Source organism: Saccharomyces cerevisiae, chromosome XVI (genome assembly GCF_000146045.2).
Source record: "Saccharomyces cerevisiae S288C chromosome XVI, complete sequence".
Lineage (NCBI taxonomy): Eukaryota > Fungi > Ascomycota > Saccharomycetes > Saccharomycetales > Saccharomycetaceae > Saccharomyces > Saccharomyces cerevisiae.
Genome location: NC_001148.4, coordinates 665,677 through 685,825, shown reverse-complemented (window position 1 = coordinate 685,825; position 20,149 = coordinate 665,677). Strand labels below are relative to the sequence as shown.

Below are 20,149 nucleotides of genomic sequence, written 5' to 3'. Positions count from 1 at the left end.
AACGTTCCTTAATAGGTAACCTTCATTTTAAGTTTTGAAAAATTAATTAGTTGCAATTACATCCTGACAAAAAAAATGTTGCAAGATTTCGCAAAAAGTACATTTGCAATTTTTAAAACATCAAATACCTACTCGTAAGTACAGGATTAAGACAATATACAAACGCGATTCTCTACACCAATATTCTGCACCTGCATGATTTCAGGAACTCCTCATTTCTTTGCTTGAGAAAAAAAATTTTTTCACCTTTCATTTTTTTCTCTAAAAATGCTATTGGCATGAGATAAGGAATAGCTGTGATATAAAACTGACTTAGTAATTTAGTATCTTGTACGCTTCACATAGTAGTTCAGTCAAGAAGAGCAAACACTAATAAGCAATAAATCTAATGGCACAAGAAATCACTCACCCAACTATTGTAGACGGCTGGTTCAGAGAAATTTCTGATACCATGTGGCCAGGCCAGGCCATGACTTTAAAAGTGGAGAAAGTTTTACACCATGAGAAGTCAAAATATCAAGACGTTTTGATCTTCAAATCCACTACATATGGTAATGTTCTAGTTTTAGATAATGTAATTCAAGCCACCGAAAGGGATGAATTTGCCTACCAAGAAATGATTGCCCATCTTGCCTTGAATTCCCATCCAAATCCTAAGAAGGTTCTTGTTATTGGTGGGGGTGATGGTGGTGTTTTGAGAGAGGTTGTCAAGCATGATTCCGTTGAGGAAGCCTGGTTATGTGACATTGATGAAGCTGTTATTAGACTATCAAAGGAGTACCTACCAGAAATGGCTGCCTCTTATTCTCACCCAAAGGTTAAGACCCACATTGGTGATGGTTTCCAATTTTTAAGAGATTACCAAAACACATTTGACGTAATCATTACTGACTCTTCTGACCCAGAAGGTCCAGCTGAAACCCTTTTCCAAAAGGAATATTTCCAATTGTTGAACAGTGCGTTGACAGAAAAGGGTGTAATCACTACACAAGCAGAAAGTATGTGGATTCACTTGCCAATCATTAAGGACTTAAAGAAAGCCTGTTCTGAAGTTTTCCCAGTTGCAGAATACTCTTTCGTTACTATTCCAACTTACCCAACTGGTACGATTGGTTTTATGGTTTGCTCCAAAGATAAAACTTGCAATGTCAAGAAGCCACTACGTGAAATCTCTGATGAGAAGGAGGCTGAATTATACAGATACTATAACAAGAAAATTCACGAAGCTTCCTTTGTTCTACCAACCTGGGCAGCCAAGGAATTAAATTAGGGAGAATATACATATATATGCATATGTTTGTTTAGCTAAATAATTTTATTGAGCTTTGCTTGGGAAATTTCTTCATATTACTACTTATAATAAAATAGAATATGAAAAAAACTAAAAAATTAATAAAGAAACAAAAAGTAAAAAAAAGGTGTATGTACTGTAATATGAATTAATAAACACCTGTCCATTTTAGAAAAACGCTATGTCGAAATTGGTCATATCAACGTCAATATTTCAGTCTCAAGTAGCAGATTTACTCCCATGTAACAATCATCAAAAATCGCAGCTGACATATTCCCTAATAAACGCGTACGATCTTCTCCAGCACTTTGACGAAGTGCTAACATTTCCCTACGCCAGAAAGGATGATCTGCTGGAGTTCCATTCGAAATCATATATCGATTATTTGATAAATGGCAGATTCAATAAAATGATGGCACAAGATGTAAATAATCCCATGGTAGAGTCCAAATGGAGTGAGTTGAGTGAATTGGCCGATAATTGGAACGAAAAAATCGACTACAATCCATCGCAAGATCTTCAGAGATTCACCACTAGAGAGAATCTCTATAATTATTATCTGAATCACTCACAAGCGCTCGAAAATAATATGGACTGTATTAATAACAGTGAGGTGCCCACCAATGATAAACCAACAGATACTTATATTTTAAATTCTGAAACAAAACAGTATAATTTAGAGGGAGATTGCCCGATTTTTTCATACCTTCCTATGTACTGTCAAGTTATTACAGGTGCGACTTTAAACTTGTTGGATCATCTATCGCCTACAGAACGTCTTATCGGTATAAATTGGGATGGTGGAAGACATCATGCCTTTAAACAGAGGGCAAGCGGATTCTGCTATATAAATGACGTGGTACTGTTAATACAGAGATTGCGCAAAGCAAAGCTAAATAAAATCACGTACGTTGACTTCGACTTGCATCATGGTGACGGTGTAGAAAAGGCTTTCCAATATTCTAAACAAATACAGACAATTTCAGTACATCTCTACGAGCCTGGTTTTTTTCCTGGAACTGGTTCTTTAAGTGATTCAAGAAAGGATAAGAACGTGGTTAATATTCCTTTAAAGCATGGTTGTGATGACAACTACTTGGAATTGATCGCATCCAAAATCGTCAATCCTCTAATAGAAAGACACGAACCTGAGGCCTTAATAATTGAATGTGGTGGTGATGGGCTTCTGGGTGATAGATTCAATGAATGGCAGCTAACAATACGAGGGCTTTCTCGAATCATCATAAATATCATGAAAAGTTATCCTCGAGCGCACATATTCCTACTTGGAGGGGGTGGGTACAACGATTTACTAATGAGTAGATTTTATACGTACTTGACTTGGTGTGTTACAAAGCAGTTTTCCAACTTAAGATGTGGTGACAATAATTCGTTCCAAATCGATCCATTTGATGTCTGTGATGGTGATGATTCTGAACAATTTATACGTGAACATGATCTTGTTGAAATGTATAATGAAGAGAACTATCAGTATTGGATATATGAGATGGAAGGAAGTTCTCGAATGAAAATGTTAAGGAATGACAATAAGGATAGAGATATGGTCGAACTTATGAAGTTTTACGAACTGTAAGATAGTTTTAATTAGTCGTTTGAATACAAATTAATAATGCGAACGCCGCAGCGTTTTATCCCGTAATGCTCTTGCTAGGTTTTCAAATATATAATAGAGACAATTAAGTAAAAAAATGCTTGGCAGCTGGGCATGCTATATACAGGGATGAATATAATACAGCTTAATTTTCAATATCAAAACTACTTCCACAACCACAACTACTTTTTAGGCTACCATTGATGATTTTGAACGAAGAACCGATCAACTCATTAGTGTATGTCAGTGTAGTGTTATTCAAAATGTTTAGTGATTTACTATCAATTATCACTCGACCCTTATCTTCGGGTAACACGTATATTATATCCTTGGAATCATCATCGTCAAGGTCGTCTGAAAACTCCTTGTCTTTGACATCATTCTTAATATCTGGCTTGGTAGCGGGTTCTAGAGTTAGATTGTACTGGAAACCGTGACATCCACCACTTTCCACACTAATTCTTAAATTTTCCTTACTATTGCGGTAGATCTCAGCTAGTCTGTTGGAAGCCCTCTCAGAAATAGATAAGTTTAACCCAGGCGTCTTATTTATTATTCTTTTCGGTGTGATCAACGGCTCCTTAGTGACCAGATCCGAGTAAAATGCTTTGCTATGAAATAAAAAACATGTTAGGGGAAACTGGCGTAAAGTTGTGGAGGGACGTCTAAAGTTTAGTCTGGTAAACAATAATTTAGCCTGCATACCTTCTTTACTGTGCAATCACATGTACAAGGCTCTCTAGGATCTCGACTTACTTGCAAGATGTTTAAACAAGTGACACCGGCGGATGGTATTATTCATTAGTAATACTAGTTGGAATTGGAATTTGAACAAACAGTACAGTCGGGTAACCGCTCGAACTTGAAACTGTACATAAAACACCCTTCTGAGCAGTTAATCAAAGTGAAATTATTGCCGTTTTCCAGGTCGATTAAATCATTATAAATCTTAACCATCTGCGTACAGCATGTCGCTGCAACCATCGCATTCGTAGTGCTTACACTAGGTATGATACTCTTTATTATACCCAGGATAAAACTTGTTGATAATTTTTCTGTTGAGATGCTAAATTGGGCAGCCCTTTCGCAGCACTTCTCCAGCAGAAATTCCATATCCGCCGTAGACTCAATATTTAAATCAGGGTATTGTATAGTTGAGACATACTCCACAACATGCTCAATGCAGCGAGGATTGTTGGCGATTGTACACATTGGCACAGTATCCTGCTGCGAGGGCAAGGTATCAATGGAGCACTCCCAGCATGCAGTGATGCCTGGAATGATTGTTTTTACATGTCCCTTGAGCCCCTCTGTTCCACCATCTATGAACGGGATGCAAATTTCATAATTGGACTCCAAGGTAAGCTTCACGAGAGTCTCATTGATGAAGCGACGAGGTTCAATGGCGTCCAGCCCCGAGATTATGAACTGGAAGTCTTTGTAAAAGCTCGGGGGCAAAGTGGTCAGGTCCTGTACGTGCGCCACAACTTCCAATTGAGGGAACCGCGTGTTTACATACTGGGCTGCCACTTGAGCTTTCGGTTTGCCTATGTCCTTATCACAAAAAAGAAATTGTCTATTAAGGTTGGTTAGCTCGATTGTGTCTATATCTACAATATGAACCTGTTTAACAAAGCTTAACATTGTCAAATTCTTCAGGATTTCGCATCCTAGACCACCTGCGCCTAACACCAATATCTTGCAGTCCATCCTCGTCGCTTTATTATCGATAATATAGGTATACAATATCTCATTGATTTGTTTTTTAAGTTTAAAAAAAAGGGCTTAAAAAACGACTATGCTGAAACATTATACAATAATACATATTTTTTTTTAAAGGAATGATATTATTTGTGAGGTGAATATATACGTGAAAATTGAGAATATAATTTTATATATTCAAATAGAATTTGTAGACTGTTTCTTTTTTCTTTTCTTTCTTTTTTGTCTCTGGGTACTTTGTTTTAATTTTGACTTTTATTTGCTGTTATTTTACATATTTTTCAATTGTTCTTTTGAGGCGATTTAAACTTTTATTAAACAGGAGCCAAATGCATAAATTTTTAGTTAAAGGGAATATAGTATAATATAATATAACGGAAAGAAGAAATGGAAAAAAAAAATCATTTCGGAGAAACTAGGCTAGTTTTAGCGGTGACCTCAGTGTTGCTTGAGTTTATAATTTGATGTAGAGGAATGTTTTGGTTTGGTATATGAGGAATGTGATGATGCGTAGGGGTAGTTGTGGACAATAGATTGTTCCTGGTGTGAGACAGTGGTTTGACAATATAAGTTGGTCCCATCTGCTTTAGCTGCTGGTACTGATCCAGTTGAAAATCTTGCAGAGAAGGTAATAGAGGGGGAGGTAAATATTGATTTGAATTGTTGATACTGTTTAATCTGTTGTTCTCCAGTACAGAGGAGTTCGGAGAAGAGGAGAATTTCCCAGGAGAAGATGTCGCAGTTGTTGTGGATGTGGTAGTTGTAGTTACCGGTGTTTGACTGCTGTTGTTGATAATGGATGAAATAAAGGGCAATTGAGGGGTCGAGTTAGCCCTTGGTTGAGCTTGAGCGACGTTGAGGTAATGATGTCTCGTTGAAGGGTCGTGTGGAGCTGAGTAATATGGAATAGAATTTAGTTGAGATGACAGCTGTGGTAGGTCTCTTGCCGTCTTATCATGCGTCAAAGGTAGTCCACTTAAAGATCTGGAGACCATATAGTTAGAAGTATTAACAGAAGGAATAGGCAACCTCTTAAGATCATTGTTCAATTGGAACTGATAGCTGTTCGAGCTTGACACCGAGGAAGATGGTGAAAGAGAATGTGCTCTTTTCATAAGAACTATATTGTTGTTAAAGGGCTGTTGTAATTGCGGTTGTGACTGTTTCTGCTGCTGCTGTTCTTTCTGTTGTTGCTGCTGCTGTTGCTCGATTTCCTTCAAAAGTAGTTGCTTCTTCTTAGACTTTCTTACCGGCTTGTATTTGTATTCAGGATACTTCCTTTCATGTTCTAGTTTCTCCTTCTCCGCTAGATTTTCCCAGTGTGCCTTATCTTCCGGTTGTAAGCCCTTCCACTTCGTACCAATAATTTTAGAAATGTTTGAATTATGGGGTATTTCCACACCTTGAGCGGTCCATTCGTCTATTAAGATCCTGTGGTAGTGCTGTCTGAACAGAATAAATGCGTTCTTGGGTCTTGGAATCTTAGGTGTAGAGGATTTAGGATTCATTGTTGATTGTCTAACTGCGTTCTTTTGTGTGAAGAAGTATTAGTATTTTCTGGAATAATGAGGGGTGAAGAGGGAGAGTTAAGACACCGTAAATGTATAATTATATGCGAAAATTATAAAAGAAAGCAATGAGAAGAAACATTAAAACTGGAAAATAGTGCTATATTTAAGTAAAACTTCTGAAACTACAATTAGCAAATAAGATAGAGCAGAAAAGGAAAATGCAAGAGCGAAAAAAAAAAAACTTTGTTTAAGACCGTTACATTACGCAAAGTGAAAACGAAGAAAATATAATAGCAAAGAGCACTATAATAGTAAGAACCTACACACAAAAGACACAAAGAACACCGGCAAGACAATACGAGGAAGAACAACAAAAGAGGCAGCAACAATAGGCCCTTTTCTTCTTTGTCAGCAATCGCCAAGTTCTAGAACAAGGTTTTCCTACCAGATTTCCAATTGTTTTGCATAGTAATTCCCGGTAGTTCCACGCGGCCGATACCTCGACAGGCCAATGATATCCAGGGGATTTGTCGGCCGAGCCGAAGATCACCTGCCTCTCCGACGTCGGCTTTGCAGCTGCGGCAGCTCCTAGCGTAAGTAGCAGGAAAAAAAAGAAAGAAAATACTTTAAAGTACGCCTGCACCTGGGTTGCTCTAAACGGGAACAAGAGCCGGTTCCGATAACCGCACACTATTATTTCTAATCCCTCTACGTAATTGCTAAGCACACATGACTTCATACTTGCGTCACCCCGATTTTATTATTCCCTCCGGTTAAGCAAACGCCGCACCCCTGAGTCCGCCAGACCGGCCGCAAGAGAACGCAGTGTGTGTTCCTGTCTCTTTGCACGAACAAAGGAGATAGGACGGCACCCAGGCTCGCTAGGCGGCTACATGACTAAATGCCCAAGTTTCGTGCATTATGTAGAAGAAAATAGACGTCTGTGTAATCATTTCTTGAAGCAAAGCAATATTTGCAGGTTGAATGTAGGTCAACTGCATACTGGGAAGCGTTTTCTGACCGCTTCGGAAGCGTGAGCGGTCCGTCTCTTACAACTCGTTTGGAGCTACATGGTGAGACAACATTGGCGCGCACGCCAATGTTGTCCTTCTCAATGGCCATGCAAACACTGCTATTTTATCGATAACTGTTGTGATCTTGGCTTAGTTCTTGTGCTTTTTACACCCCGCAGTAGCGCTAGTTGTATGATTGCGGTTATCTGTCGCTTCTGTTCTCGTAACGCGCAACATGGAAGAAAAAATACTGAAAAATAATTTTAACAAAAGCTTGAGCAGAATGGGCATGGTACAACATCCATAGGCAAAAAAAAGGAATACATATACTCCGCTGCTACCTCCTCAACTAAACAATGACTTTGAATAACGTTGCAAGGCCCGACCTTTGTGTTTCGTATGTTTTTCACCGACAATTTTCTTTCAAATTTGCTGATATTGCCAATATATACTAACAGTTCAACCGCTCCCTTTCTACCACAGGTACAAGAAAATTGCGCCACCAAAAGGACTATATTCTGCCACACCAAGCATATCTGGTGTGGTTAACCAATCCATGCCTATGGCCGCTATTTTCTTGAGGAACAAGTTCATTGCCTGGTTCTCCCTGATTCAGAGTGTACACTACTACCTGAACACCGACGAAGACATCATCGTTGCCTATAAGGAAAATAAGGCACCATCTCCAATGGACCAGCCTCCTGCAATCAAGCTATTCATGAGTTTAATCGGGTTATGCGTGTGTTACATGAACTTAGTTTTCCCTCAACAAATAGCTCAACCATCGTCTAGCGGCTCTAAAGGTAATACTGAAACGACAATTGAGACAACTACCGAAGTAGAGACGGAAACAGCTAAGCAGTAGGCTTATCCTATCCTCTATTTCCGCCCTGCCCCATCAAAAGGAAGGAAAAAATAGTAAATACGGGACTTCCTGTGTCGTTTTTTCATTTCCTAGGTTTTTTTCAAGTCTTCCCTAGTAGTGTATGCACAAATATATAAAATTAAATACGTAAATACAGCGTGCTGCGTGCTCTACTCACCAATATCTTCAAACCAATCCTGAGGTCTTTCATCGATAAATTGTTTCATGATCTTTTTACACCTCTCATCGTCAACAACAACAACCTCGTGACCTCTAGTTTGTAAATATTTCTCGCCCTTACTTTTGAAATTAACGTTCTCACCGACAACACAGCGTGGAATACCATACATGATGATGGCACCTGTACACATGTCGCATGGAGACAGCGTCGTATACAAAGTGGTATCTTTGTACACTTTGCCCTCTAATCTCCCACAGTTTTCCAAAGTGGAGATCTCACCATGTAGTGTGGCGGATCCCTTTTGAAATCTCATGTTGTGACCACGACCGAGAACACTTCCGTCTTTGTTATTGATAAGACATCCGCCAATAGGAACACCACCCTCTTTGTAACCTAAGGCCGCCTCCTCATAGGCAATGTCCATACCCTTCTGATCCCACTTGCTTGCCATTCCCCCTGTCACCATTAGCTATGAAATTTTTAACTCTTTAAGCTGGCTCTCATCAACATAAAACAATGGCTTGTAGATCTCATTGTCGAATTGAAAATGAACTTTTTAATTTCGCAAAAAAAAAAAGAAAAGTTCAGGGTCTCCGGGTACTACCGCCCCTGCAAGGAATGACCGGTGATAATGGAAGAGAAGATATTACAGCGACAGTATAATTAACAAACACGTTGTGTCTTTAGGCTCGTAACTAACTGTACGTATATCTACACACCATAGGTCACTACTTGCAATATATTTGTTATGCTACACCATAAGTTCGTATACCCATTTTTATTCAAGTGGCACTTATCATGTGTAGAAAAGTGTCCCCCACAAATCACTTTTATAGCTAAGTATGCTACAGCGAACGATAAAAATGGCAATAGAAAACTTACGATAAGGGATGAACAATGGCCTGAGTTGGCAGATCCAACTCCCTATGATATTTTTGGCATTCCAAAGGCCGGATCTGGAAATCCTAAACTGGACAAGAAGTCGTTAAAAAAAAAATATCATCGTTATGTAAAATTGTACCACCCTGACCATTCCGATAACATTCAAATATTTAGCTCAGAAAAGGTTACCAACAGTGATAGTAAATCACCGCTGCTGCTAACATCAAGCGAAAAACTACATAGATTTAAAGTCATCTCTCAAGCATATGATATTCTTTGTGACCCAAAGAAAAAGATCGTATATGACACAACGAGGCAAGGCTGGACCACATCGTATTCACCACGTTCTAACGTTAATACTGAAAATTACCAATATGCCGGCTCTTATGGCTACCACTCTAACGCGCAGTATGAATACTGGAACGCTGGGACTTGGGAAGACGCAAATAGCATGAAAAACGAAAGAATTCAAGAAAACATCAACCCATGGACCGTTATTGGCATAATTTGTGGCCTAGCTATATGCATCGAAGGGACTGCGTTGTTAGCCAAAATCCAGGAGTCTCTGAGCAAGGCCGAATTTACTCATGACGAAAGTGGATTACATTTGATTCAGTCATACACGAATTATGGTCTTGATACTGACAAATTTTCCAGATTGAGGCGGTTCTTATGGTTTAGAACTTGGGGACTTTACAAGTCGAAAGAGGATTTAGATAGAGAAGCCAAGATCAATGAAGAAATGATACGCAAACTGAAAGCAGCTAAATGAAATCACCTATTGCGCCGCTCGCGGAATACAATTACTAAATTTTATATATATTCTTTAAAAATGCATCTATACATTCGTTTTTCCACGTATACCAAATTCGAAAAAAGTTGTTAAACCATCGTTTTCACGTTTTTTAATTTTTTTTTGGTTCTCTTTTTTTTTTTTTTTCAATATCAACTTTTTTTCAAACTTCGTGTTGCATTTCCTTTATCGTAAATTTTCAATGGATCTCTATAATCTTCGAAGTTCGAAGAAAAGAAGAAAAAAAGTATTGAAAAGTTGAAACATCGATTCCGTTTTGCTAACAAATAGCACTCAGCATCCTGCATAAAATTGGTATAAGATATGGATTTCACAAAACCAGAAACTGTTTTAAATCTACAAAATATTAGAGATGAATTAGTTAGAATGGAGGATTCGATCATCTTCAAATTTATTGAGAGGTCGCATTTCGCCACATGTCCTTCAGTTTATGAGGCAAACCATCCAGGTTTAGAAATTCCGAATTTTAAAGGATCTTTCTTGGATTGGGCTCTTTCAAATCTTGAAATTGCGCATTCTCGCATCAGAAGATTCGAATCACCTGATGAAACTCCCTTCTTTCCTGACAAGATTCAGAAATCATTCTTACCGAGCATTAACTACCCACAAATTTTGGCGCCTTATGCCCCAGAAGTTAATTACAATGATAAAATAAAAAAAGTTTATATTGAAAAGATTATACCATTAATTTCGAAAAGAGATGGTGATGATAAGAATAACTTCGGTTCTGTTGCCACTAGAGATATAGAATGTTTGCAAAGCTTGAGTAGGAGAATCCACTTTGGCAAGTTTGTTGCTGAAGCCAAGTTCCAATCGGATATCCCGCTATACACAAAGCTGATCAAAAGTAAAGATGTCGAGGGGATAATGAAGAATATCACCAATTCTGCCGTTGAAGAAAAGATTCTAGAAAGATTAACTAAGAAGGCTGAAGTCTATGGTGTGGACCCTACCAACGAGTCAGGTGAAAGAAGGATTACTCCAGAATATTTGGTAAAAATTTATAAGGAAATTGTTATACCTATCACTAAGGAAGTTGAGGTGGAATACTTGCTAAGAAGGTTGGAAGAGTAAGCATGAAGGCTATCACGGTAACAATTCCACATTGCCGAGTGATTACTACGCATATATAAACACACACACTCACCATATATATGTACGCATAGTAGCATCTATTGAATATAAGAAGATAGAGTTTCAAGTTATACATTATATTGTACTATTTTCTTAAACGATGGCTCATAAATTCTATAGGAATTATCAACCCAATAACCTCATCGCTAATTCAAAAGTAGCAAAAGTGGCACCATTGGCGGGAGCAGCTCTTAGCATGGTAGGACCAAACCCTTTGAAAAAAGCGCCTATCCCTCCATTGGCATATAAAGTCTTGGCTACACTGGAAATAGAATTACCAAATTTAGGCTTTTGTAAATTATCCGTTTGCATGACAGACTTGATGACATCTAATGGATATACCATCAACCATAAGGCAGTGCCAGACAATGCTCCAAAAATACAAAGTTTCCATGCAGGAATGTCCTTTCTCTCTAGTCCACGTCTTTTGTTCATTTGGTTAGCAATCAACGCTTCATACACTAAGAAATATGTGCCACATCCATGACCTTCTCTCAATATTGTAGGTGTTAAACCACGTAGCAAGGCCTTGTTATGTCTTAATTTTTTGATGCATTCCAAAGGACCCTTGAATTCTGCGTTGGTGCCTGAGCCAGTCTGTGTTTGCAAGCGAATCCTGACATGCTCAATTGGGGACGCCAAGAATGAGTTTACTATACCGCCTGTGACACCACATGCGTAATACTGTGGCAATGACAAAGTCGATGACATATCAGCATTGCGATGATGAAAAAATCTCTTCATAGCTTCATTAACACCAAATTGTAATGAAACACATGCACCAACACCAATTAATGGCGTCAGAGTTCCTTTGTAAAACCCGCGAGGCCCTTCATTGGCAAGCAGCTTTCTGACGACTTCCATGGCTGTTGTTGGGGTGCTCGATGTTTGTAACCTAACTTTTGTCGTATCAAAGGGCTGGCCCACTAGCACTTGCGCAATACCACCCGCTGTACCTGCAAGCAAATCTTTCACGACTCGAGCATTATCATGCTGTGGATGTTCTTCCAAATCATCGATTAGTTGAGGAGATGGAAATTCTTCAGACATACTTCTTCGTGATGCGAATTTGATTGACGAGAAACCTAAACAAGAGAGCTGCGTTGGAGTATAGATGATAGTTGTTATTAGCTTATTGACATTGATTGATGCTATAGCATGGCTACATCATCGCTGACAATTTGCGCTCGAGTTTTCTTAGGGCGCCGCTTATCTTCGGCCTATCAGTAAATGTAAGAATGAGTCAATCAAAGTAATAACACTTTTTACTTCCTGTAAAAAACTACATAAGAAATTTATTTACATTATTCTATCAAGTCTTTTTGACCATAGTTCACTGCTATAACAGACACTGTCAGCTCAGTTATCGTCATATTCTCCACCGCGGCTGGTATCTCAACATTCAATTCCGCCATCTCCTTCGGGAGTGTTATTTTATTCTCATGTGCTTCAACTGGCTTCTTTTGAATCAGTTCAAGGCATTTCTTTCCAAGATCTCTCAAGATGCTTGTATATTCTGCCGTGACTCTTTCGGGTGTATGTACCAGTATGTAGAATAGCCAATCTTGCAGCCGACGATAATGCCTTCCTTTCTTGTGTATTTCTTTTATCCATGTATTCGACATATACTTGATCAGAACCCAAAGTTGCTTAGAGGTAATCTTTTCATGAAAAGTAGTATGCTGCGGTTCATTGTTTATAAGGTATTGGAACCACTGGTTGTATCCAACTAGTTCATGTTTATCTCCTTCAGTGATTACTTTTTTTACATCCTCAACACTGTCAATCTTGGTTTTTTCCAGCCGTACCAAAATATTCTTCGCCCATTCCTCATCAATCTGAAGATTTTCTTCCTTCTCTTCTGCCTTCTCAGGAAAGGAATGCTGATTTAGGACACTTATAATTTTTTCAACTGTAGTACATTTGCTGGGCATATCTTCGAGATAATTCTTTAAGAAAAGCAATAAAAGATCCAGTGTTTCGTCCTCATAACCGGTAAACTCGTAGGCATTAGTCAACACCGTCGCCTTCACAGAGTTAAACCACCTTACCCATATTTCTACATTCCTTTGAAGCCTAATCAAGGATGGCGAGATGGCGTGCCTTTTAAGGGCCCCCTCATCCTCATCATCGTACATGCTTGATTTGTGACGCGTCCTCTTTTGCAGATTCATATGATTCTTAATCGATATGGCGTTGGTTCTTAGTGCTTCTTGCCTAACACTTTTAAGATATTCAATGACATCAGGATTCACTGAAGAATCAGATAGTGCAAATGCACGAGATTGACCAAAGATGGCATCAGGCGCCTGGCTTTCTCCTCTTTTCATTGTTTATCACCTAATGTTTCTGTTATGATGGATGTTGGCAATGTTATTGTATGATACATTATCCAAAGCGAACTAATAAATCTACCGAAGCAACAACAGCGATGCACCCAGACAGTACATAGATAGTTATATTATCAAATTCGATATGATTGAAGTCAAAACAGTTCAAAGATGACACAACGTCTTAAGCTAATCACATCAAAAGCTTTTTTTTTTCTGTGGAATGTCCAATATACATGTGCTTAAAGCTAATTTTTTTTTATGTATTATTACGATGCATTGTGACGAAGGTTACCTGCTTGAAACGGATAATGTTCATTCCTTTCGTTCATGGTTTCGTCACCTTCTTTTTGGCTTTCAACCTTGGAACAACTGGTTTCCTCTTCAACTTGGCAATTACGTGCTCATCAAATTGAGAATCACAAGCAGGACATTTATTTCCGGGCGGTATGATTGATAAGACACATAGGCAAACTGAACAGATGAATCCAACGGCAACAACTCTCCCTGTTAAATAGCATGATGTCCTAAAATCTACAGATCCATGGTTTGGCTTAACAATTATAGGTCTTAACGACGGATCAATAAACATTGCAGTTGCTAAATATTGAATTAGCCCTTCTGTAGATTCAACATGTAAATAAACGCCATTTGTGGCATCCGTCGTTTGCTGTAAAAACGTGCTTTCCTTAGAACCACCAATCTTTACGACATCAATGGGACATTTCATTTTTGTTGCGGAAAAAATACAGTTCATTATAGGGATGTATTGGAAAATTTCATCTTTACTACTGCCACTCCCGCACGTAAGAACAAGTAGCCTTGATTTTAATGAGGTAGTTACTGACTCTTTTGATATTCTGTTTACATAAGTCAGCCCAGCTGACATGGCACCTGCTAGCGTGCTCCTTTGACTATTTTGTTCGATTTGTTTCTTTTCTAACTCAAATAGTTTATATATTTCTTCCACTAGCGTCTCATCAACGTTTCTAAAACGTCTATACATATCTGAGTTAATAATCTTAAGATCACTACGGGTTTTATTTTCAGATTCAGAGGCTTTTAGAGCAGATGTGCTCTCTGGGTATAAATATTTGATTCCCTGAGAGTATGCAGCAATGACTGCTACTTTGTTGGCGCTATTGAACGCTAAGTGAGCATTGAGAAATACTATCAATGCCTCTAAAACCTTTATTATACTTCCTTTCTCATTTCCTTCCTCATCAAAAGTTGTCCATAACTTTGGTGCAATTTCTATAATAACGGTAAGCAAAGATGGTGATTCTTCAGTAACCTGTTTTCTTGATCTAGCATGCTTAAACGTTGGATCAGATATTGCATCCATTTCTGATTGCTTCGCTTCAGTATATTTTATTGGATCGTGTATATTTCTACTCAAGTGTTGATTGATGTTGTAATGTTCCTTCAGGTATCTTTGAATTTCAACAGAACAAGACGAGCTGCGCGCTGAAAATAAAATAAAAGTGCAAGTGAAAAATATTGTAAAAATAAGGTAATTAAAAATATAGTTATTCGCTTATTATTGATCATTTTCATTCATTTATTTATCAAATTAATTTTACACAAACTAAAAATGTCATTTTTCGTTTGCAGTATGGACAGCATTCAATTTGCTTTTAAGTTTTCCAATCTTGGTGCGGGCTCCTTCTTTCGACTGCTCTTTTTCGAGGTTACTTAGTTTCTCCAAAGCTTCAGTGTACCTCTTATTGGAAGGTTTTATGGAACCCTTAGTTGAGCTAGTGCTTTGTCTCTTCAATTGACGATGCATTTCCTCGCTAAACTGCAGCCTCAATATGGTTTTCAAATCTTCGACAGAACAATGCGGTAATTCATTGTCTTTTATATATTCAAATAGTTCAGCTTCACTGGAGCCGCATAAAGAGTAAAAATTCATTGTGACGTTCATATTAATTTTTGATGGTTCAGAAGAAAGATTTCTATAGGCATGTTGTAAGACATTTACATTTCTCAACATTTTCTTTATCCCGTTATGGTTCAAAACTTTTATGGATTTGGCACCCTTAATCAAGGCGTAGTTGTTGACTATATCAAGACCAATAAATATGGAGTTTTTTTCCTTTTCTGGTAACTGTTGTTTCAATTTGCTTTCAGTCCTTCTTAATTCGGAAATTAGAGAAGCTATATTTTGATCTAATTCAATACTACCCACATCCATATTCCAAATTTTGGTGTTTTGAAAAAAAGACCCGATGTCGTATATACACAAGGCCCTAATGTTGAACCTCAGTATAGTGATTAGTTTGAATTTCAAGGTTTTGAATCCGTCGATAGTCTCATCAAATTTTTTGGAGGCTTTATCATCCAATAAAATTTTTAGATTTCCTAATGAATTTGGGCTGGAACTAGGGTTCGAATAGTTTAAATCCATTGATTCAGAAAATGTCCAGCTGCTCCTTAATCTATCAGCATCTAACATGGGTTCTTGGCTTACTTCATCAATATTGATAGCCTTTTTTAAGCCTGGCAGCCAGTTTAATATCCATAACACGCTTGCCGAAAACTGCAGAATTGTGTCCAATGTCAAGTTATTGAATAAATCAGATTTGCTCAAACCTTTACCCGCTTGATAGAAATGAGGTATTTCCTTAAATAACTCTATGGATTCTTCATGAAAGAGTGTCTCATCCCCATTCAGAATTTTTTGTTCTTGATCCATCAAAATACCATTCTGCAACCATGCCGTAATTATTTTCCTAGTTAAATGTCTATCAGAAGTACCAATCAAGGAATTAAATAGCCCCAAGTAGTAATTATAAAAATGATTCAAAAGATCTAGAATGCAGTACGATATTTTTTCTCTAAATGTGTTTGCTGTGTTGAAAACATTCAATAAATTGTAAAATAACCTTTGAAAATCTAATGCTGTTTTAAAAATGTTATGATTTTCATCGGATAGCTCTAAGGCGTACGGATTATTGGATTCTACTTCAACCGTGAATAAATAATCCATAGTCATCTGAATCTTTGGGAGAAAACTTTTATTCATATAATCATCGAAAAAGGTTAGGGATGAAATAGTATTTTGTGTTAAGACACTGGGAACAATTGTAGATGTCGATTGCGTAAACAGCAAAAACGGATCTAAAATTACCTTCATGTTGAAAACAGAAGGAGGGACTAGAGGCTCATCTTGTTCGAAGGATTCATCTTTTACATAAATAGAGTCTAAATCCATGTTTGAGGAGACAGAAAATCCAGGGAATATATCTTTCAACAAAGCCTTTAGTTCAAAAGCTTGATCCTTTACAGAAGAATTGTCCTCAATGTTATACTCCAAAGAAAAAATTTTAGGATTTTTCCTTTTAGGTAAAGTGGGTGCGTTATTTGTCGCGCCATTAATTGGTTTAATACTACCGTTATTGCTGGATATCAATTCAGGGTCATTGATGTACCTCACAAGTAATAATTCTATTTCATCTAACAGTTTGCCCCAAATTTTATTGAACTTGAAAGCTGGCTTTGCGGAAGACGTTGGCTGCAAAATGTTTGACATTTCAAAAATAGCCCTATGGCACTGAATAGCATACAGTAATTTCAAAAATATTTCCCAAAAGCATTCCCTTAAAATGATCGATAGTATATCCTGTACGGGTAGGCCAAAATGGTTGTCATTCTTTAAACTAGTAGCCATTTTAAGCAGAGAAGGGTGCTTCGAACGTATTGATTCGGTACTTTTAACAATTATATTATGAATCTCCTCTTTAGCCCTTTCTGTTATTATATTGAATGCAACAGGTAATTTATTGATGTTATTTATGGTTTTTAGTAGGAACCCTATTCTGTTAAATCCTTCGTTTTCTTGGTTTCTAGATGGTGCCAATGGTGCTTGAGTCGCAGCATTTTCTTGTAGCATGATATTTCCTTTATTTAACGATTGGTCATGAATGAATTGTTCAAGGTTCTTGTTTATCGTTTTTGAGTGTTCCATAATATCAATATTGACTATGTTGTACAGGTAATTTTCTAAACTCGTAAATCCATTATGTGAAATGCTTATGATTTTGAATATATCATTATTGGTTACTCGAGTAAAATTTGTTTTGTTAGATTTGGAGTACATAATGTCGTGAATTTCTTCAATCAGATTGTTGAAAAGTAAATGTTCTTGTAACTCAAGTTGTTGGTTTATAGGCTTTAAAATCTCCACTGTCTTCAAAGATTTGTTGTTCATTAATATGAAACCCCTTTCTAGGAGAATTTGCACCTGATGGAAATTTTCCTTTCTAATGTTCTCCTCAATTTTTTCGGGTATCTGTAATAACTCCTCAATATTGACTAAAACATCAATCATTTTTGTATACTTCAAGTTATTATCATTTAATTCCTGTAAAGAACCTTTATCAGTGGTGATTTTCTCATTAGCTTCCTTTAAACAATTTTTCAGATTTAAAGTCTGTTCTTGGGCCTGCATGATCGAACTGACTGCTTTTCCGTAAGAAGCCACATTAGTGTTGAACACTTGGCTATGTTCATTAACAACATCTTGTAAGTGACTACCAATTTGTGACTTTAATTGATTGAATTCTTCATACCGGTGGCCCAGACCTACAGATGTATCATCCAAAAATGCGAGCGCTAGTTCTAAGGGATTAGTGTTATCCGACAGTATTCTATTCCATTGAAGATTTATCCTGTTTAAGTCATTCTGAAGATGGTCCAGGGAACTATTCATAGCAGATTGCTGAGTCTCCGAAAGACTGTTTATGGAAAGACCACGTCTTCTCCCCTTCTGCGCTGGTTTTAGGTAATCCATTGTATGCAATCGAGAGGTGGCGGTTGTGCTGAAAAAGTAGCAAGCTTATCTTGTTTATACTCCTATATTTAACAAGTAGCAGACTTTGTTTAGTTGTATACTTATTGTTATTTGAAATGGTTAACAAGAAACTATTTGAGCGTTACCCGCCATAAAGTTTACGTCAAAGAAAGAAGAATTGTTACGGTCAGAATATAACTTCATGATATACCTATTTGTGTAGTGGTTACTATAAAGACGAGGAGGACAAATCGGTTTTGAAATTTTTCACTTCTTCAACCAAGTAGTCTCTTAATTTGGACATTGAATTCAACTCGGATTCATAGGTGAAGTCGAAAGGACCCTGAAGGCAAACAGGCTCGTCGTCTGGCTTCCGCACCTCGTTTAGGAACGGATGTGATATAGCTTGTTCCACGTTTAACCTATGTGTTGAGTCCCAATGAAGTAATGACTCTATGAGATTGATTGCTTCATGCGAGGCAAAGGGGAAAATGTTGGACCATGGGATTTTTTTATATACAGGGTTATTACTGTTTTTGCCTAGATTCCAAGCTTTAATGGTGCCAAACTTGATCAGAATATCTTTATCAGGAGTACCCAAGACTTTGATGATTTCAAATATCTGGTGCATGGAGTCACGCCCCATGAAAACAGGCTTTCGAGCATAGAATTCTGCAAGAATGCACCCTACAGCCCATATGTCTACGGACTTACTATACGGTTGGTTGGAAAGAAGCAGCTCAGGCGCCCTATACCATCTTGTAGCAACGTAGTTGGTTATATGGGGCTGCACAGTGGAATGACACTTGAAAAATCCGGCATGAATACCCCTAGCGAGACCAAAATCGCAGATCTTCAAACAGCCATTCAATGTGCACAATATGTTCCCAGGCTTCAAATCTCGGTGGATGACATCTGCACTGTGTATGTACTTTAGCCCACACAGGATTTGGTAAAGAAAGTATTTGATATGAAACTCCGAGAGCTGCACGGACGAATGTATGACTTTTGCCAAATCATAATCAATCAGTTCCTGGTAGCAATACAGTCCGTCATAGGGCGAGCTGGTCACTATCTCTAGATCGATTAGATTTACAATATTTTTATGGCCCTTGAAGAAGTTCATGAATTTTAGCTCACGGATGGCCCTTTTCAAAAGGATCTCCTTATTAAAGATGTTGCTGATCTTCTTTACCGCTATCCTAGCAGCTGGGCTTCGACCCTTAAACTTCACTGAGCACACTGTCCCATAGGCTCCCTTGCCCAGGAATTGGATTATCTCGTAGTATCCTGGGATGGATATTCTCTCCTTGGCAAAAATCGTCCTCTGTTGAGGAGCACCGAGGTTGGAGGCCACATTTATGGCTCTGGTATTATCTGTAAGTGTGCAATTCATTCTTGGAGCGTTGAGCACGTCTACATTTCTATCGATATGATGTATCGCACGACGTTAAATACTGTTCAAGTGTCACAAATTAGTGGCGCCGAATTCTACCCTCACGCCTCGTCGCGCGCGATACTTTTCGAATCACCCGCCTTTTGCCGCCTATTTTTTTCGCCGTTCGTTTATTTAGCGGTGGGCAAACAAACAACACAGTATTTATTACTGGTACCGACTGTTAAAGAAGGACTGTTTTGGGACGTGTTTTTTTCCTGTTTTTGCTCAATTGACTACCCTATACATAGTAAAGCACAGTCGCAATGGTCACCCCAAGAGAACCTAAGAAGAGAACCACTAGAAAGAAGAAGGACCCAAATGCCCCTAAGAGGGCTTTGTCCGCCTACATGTTTTTCGCTAACGAAAACAGAGATATTGTTCGTTCTGAAAATCCAGATATCACATTTGGACAAGTCGGCAAGAAGTTGGGTGAGAAGTGGAAGGCTCTAACGCCAGAGGAAAAGCAGCCTTACGAGGCCAAGGCCCAGGCCGATAAGAAGAGATATGAATCCGAAAAGGAGTTATATAACGCCACTTTGGCTTAGGGATACTTCCTCCCCG

At 38.1% G+C, this 20,149-nt stretch overlaps 17 protein-coding genes across 17 annotated transcripts, besides 1 other annotated feature; 7 read left to right on the top strand and 10 right to left on the bottom strand.

Moving 5' to 3' along the window:
* Positions 1-388: 388 nt before the first annotated feature.
* Positions 389-1,270, top strand: SPE3 (spermidine synthase; the record flags this gene model as incomplete). Its single annotated transcript, NM_001184166.1, has 1 exon — positions 389-1,270. One exon carries the CDS (start codon positions 389-391, stop codon positions 1,268-1,270), a length of 882 nt encoding a protein of 293 aa, NP_015394.1.
* Positions 1,189-1,437: an origin of replication (ARS1624; Autonomously Replicating Sequence).
* Positions 1,438-1,472: 35 nt separating this feature from the next.
* Positions 1,473-2,885, top strand: HOS1 (histone deacetylase; the record flags this gene model as incomplete). The annotated part of the gene is made up of 1 exon (NM_001184165.1): positions 1,473-2,885. One exon carries the CDS (start codon positions 1,473-1,475, stop codon positions 2,883-2,885), a length of 1,413 nt encoding a protein of 470 aa, NP_015393.1.
* A 163-nt stretch (positions 2,886-3,048) lies between these two features.
* On the bottom strand, positions 3,049-3,606 carry ISA2 (Isa2p; the record flags this gene model as incomplete). Its single annotated transcript, NM_001184164.1, has 1 exon — positions 3,049-3,606. The coding sequence occupies one exon, from the start codon at positions 3,604-3,606 to the stop codon at positions 3,049-3,051; it is 558 nt and encodes a 185-aa protein (NP_015392.1).
* Positions 3,607-3,713: 107 nt separating this feature from the next.
* Positions 3,714-4,613, bottom strand: UBA3 (NEDD8-activating protein UBA3; the record flags this gene model as incomplete). Its single annotated transcript, NM_001184163.1, has 1 exon — positions 3,714-4,613. The coding sequence occupies one exon, from the start codon at positions 4,611-4,613 to the stop codon at positions 3,714-3,716; it is 900 nt and encodes a 299-aa protein (NP_015391.1).
* A 413-nt stretch (positions 4,614-5,026) lies between these two features.
* On the bottom strand, positions 5,027-6,133 carry ROX1 (Rox1p; the record flags this gene model as incomplete). The annotated part of the gene is made up of 1 exon (NM_001184162.1): positions 5,027-6,133. One exon carries the CDS (start codon positions 6,131-6,133, stop codon positions 5,027-5,029), a length of 1,107 nt encoding a protein of 368 aa, NP_015390.1.
* A 322-nt stretch (positions 6,134-6,455) lies between these two features.
* Positions 6,456-6,875, bottom strand: YPR064W (uncharacterized protein; the record flags this gene model as incomplete). The annotated part of the gene is made up of 1 exon (NM_001348888.1): positions 6,456-6,875. The coding sequence occupies one exon, from the start codon at positions 6,873-6,875 to the stop codon at positions 6,456-6,458; it is 420 nt and encodes a 139-aa protein (NP_001335826.1).
* Positions 6,876-7,505: 630 nt separating this feature from the next.
* On the top strand, positions 7,506-8,014 carry YPR063C (uncharacterized protein; the record flags this gene model as incomplete). Its single annotated transcript, NM_001184160.1, has 2 exons — positions 7,506-7,546; positions 7,633-8,014. The coding sequence occupies 2 exons, from the start codon at positions 7,506-7,508 to the stop codon at positions 8,012-8,014; spliced, it is 423 nt and encodes a 140-aa protein (NP_015388.1).
* Positions 8,015-8,184: 170 nt separating this feature from the next.
* FCY1 (cytosine deaminase) lies at positions 8,185-8,661 on the bottom strand (the record flags this gene model as incomplete). Its single annotated transcript, NM_001184159.1, has 1 exon — positions 8,185-8,661. One exon carries the CDS (start codon positions 8,659-8,661, stop codon positions 8,185-8,187), a length of 477 nt encoding a protein of 158 aa, NP_015387.1.
* Positions 8,662-8,943: 282 nt separating this feature from the next.
* On the top strand, positions 8,944-9,849 carry JID1 (Jid1p; the record flags this gene model as incomplete). Its single annotated transcript, NM_001184158.1, has 1 exon — positions 8,944-9,849. The coding sequence occupies one exon, from the start codon at positions 8,944-8,946 to the stop codon at positions 9,847-9,849; it is 906 nt and encodes a 301-aa protein (NP_015386.1).
* Positions 9,850-10,194: 345 nt separating this feature from the next.
* Positions 10,195-10,965, top strand: ARO7 (chorismate mutase ARO7; the record flags this gene model as incomplete). The annotated part of the gene is made up of 1 exon (NM_001184157.1): positions 10,195-10,965. One exon carries the CDS (start codon positions 10,195-10,197, stop codon positions 10,963-10,965), a length of 771 nt encoding a protein of 256 aa, NP_015385.1.
* A 186-nt stretch (positions 10,966-11,151) lies between these two features.
* YMC1 (organic acid transporter) lies at positions 11,152-12,075 on the bottom strand (the record flags this gene model as incomplete). The annotated part of the gene is made up of 1 exon (NM_001184155.1): positions 11,152-12,075. One exon carries the CDS (start codon positions 12,073-12,075, stop codon positions 11,152-11,154), a length of 924 nt encoding a protein of 307 aa, NP_015383.1.
* A 254-nt stretch (positions 12,076-12,329) lies between these two features.
* BRR1 (Brr1p) lies at positions 12,330-13,355 on the bottom strand (the record flags this gene model as incomplete). The annotated part of the gene is made up of 1 exon (NM_001184154.1): positions 12,330-13,355. The coding sequence occupies one exon, from the start codon at positions 13,353-13,355 to the stop codon at positions 12,330-12,332; it is 1,026 nt and encodes a 341-aa protein (NP_015382.1).
* A 328-nt stretch (positions 13,356-13,683) lies between these two features.
* Positions 13,684-14,700, bottom strand: TFB4 (TFIIH/NER complex subunit TFB4; the record flags this gene model as incomplete). Its single annotated transcript, NM_001184153.1, has 1 exon — positions 13,684-14,700. The coding sequence occupies one exon, from the start codon at positions 14,698-14,700 to the stop codon at positions 13,684-13,686; it is 1,017 nt and encodes a 338-aa protein (NP_015381.1).
* Positions 14,701-14,952: 252 nt separating this feature from the next.
* Positions 14,953-18,150, bottom strand: SEC8 (exocyst subunit SEC8; the record flags this gene model as incomplete). Its single annotated transcript, NM_001184152.1, has 1 exon — positions 14,953-18,150. The coding sequence occupies one exon, from the start codon at positions 18,148-18,150 to the stop codon at positions 14,953-14,955; it is 3,198 nt and encodes a 1,065-aa protein (NP_015380.1).
* A 229-nt stretch (positions 18,151-18,379) lies between these two features.
* Positions 18,380-19,546, bottom strand: SMK1 (mitogen-activated protein kinase SMK1; the record flags this gene model as incomplete). Its single annotated transcript, NM_001184151.1, has 1 exon — positions 18,380-19,546. The coding sequence occupies one exon, from the start codon at positions 19,544-19,546 to the stop codon at positions 18,380-18,382; it is 1,167 nt and encodes a 388-aa protein (NP_015379.1).
* A 36-nt stretch (positions 19,547-19,582) lies between these two features.
* On the top strand, positions 19,583-20,038 carry YPR053C (uncharacterized protein; the record flags this gene model as incomplete). Its single annotated transcript, NM_001348887.1, has 1 exon — positions 19,583-20,038. One exon carries the CDS (start codon positions 19,583-19,585, stop codon positions 20,036-20,038), a length of 456 nt encoding a protein of 151 aa, NP_001335825.1.
* On the top strand, positions 19,852-20,133 carry NHP6A (high-mobility group nucleosome-binding protein; the record flags this gene model as incomplete). Its single annotated transcript, NM_001184149.1, has 1 exon — positions 19,852-20,133. The coding sequence occupies one exon, from the start codon at positions 19,852-19,854 to the stop codon at positions 20,131-20,133; it is 282 nt and encodes a 93-aa protein (NP_015377.1).
* Between the last annotated feature and the right edge of the window lie 16 nt (positions 20,134-20,149).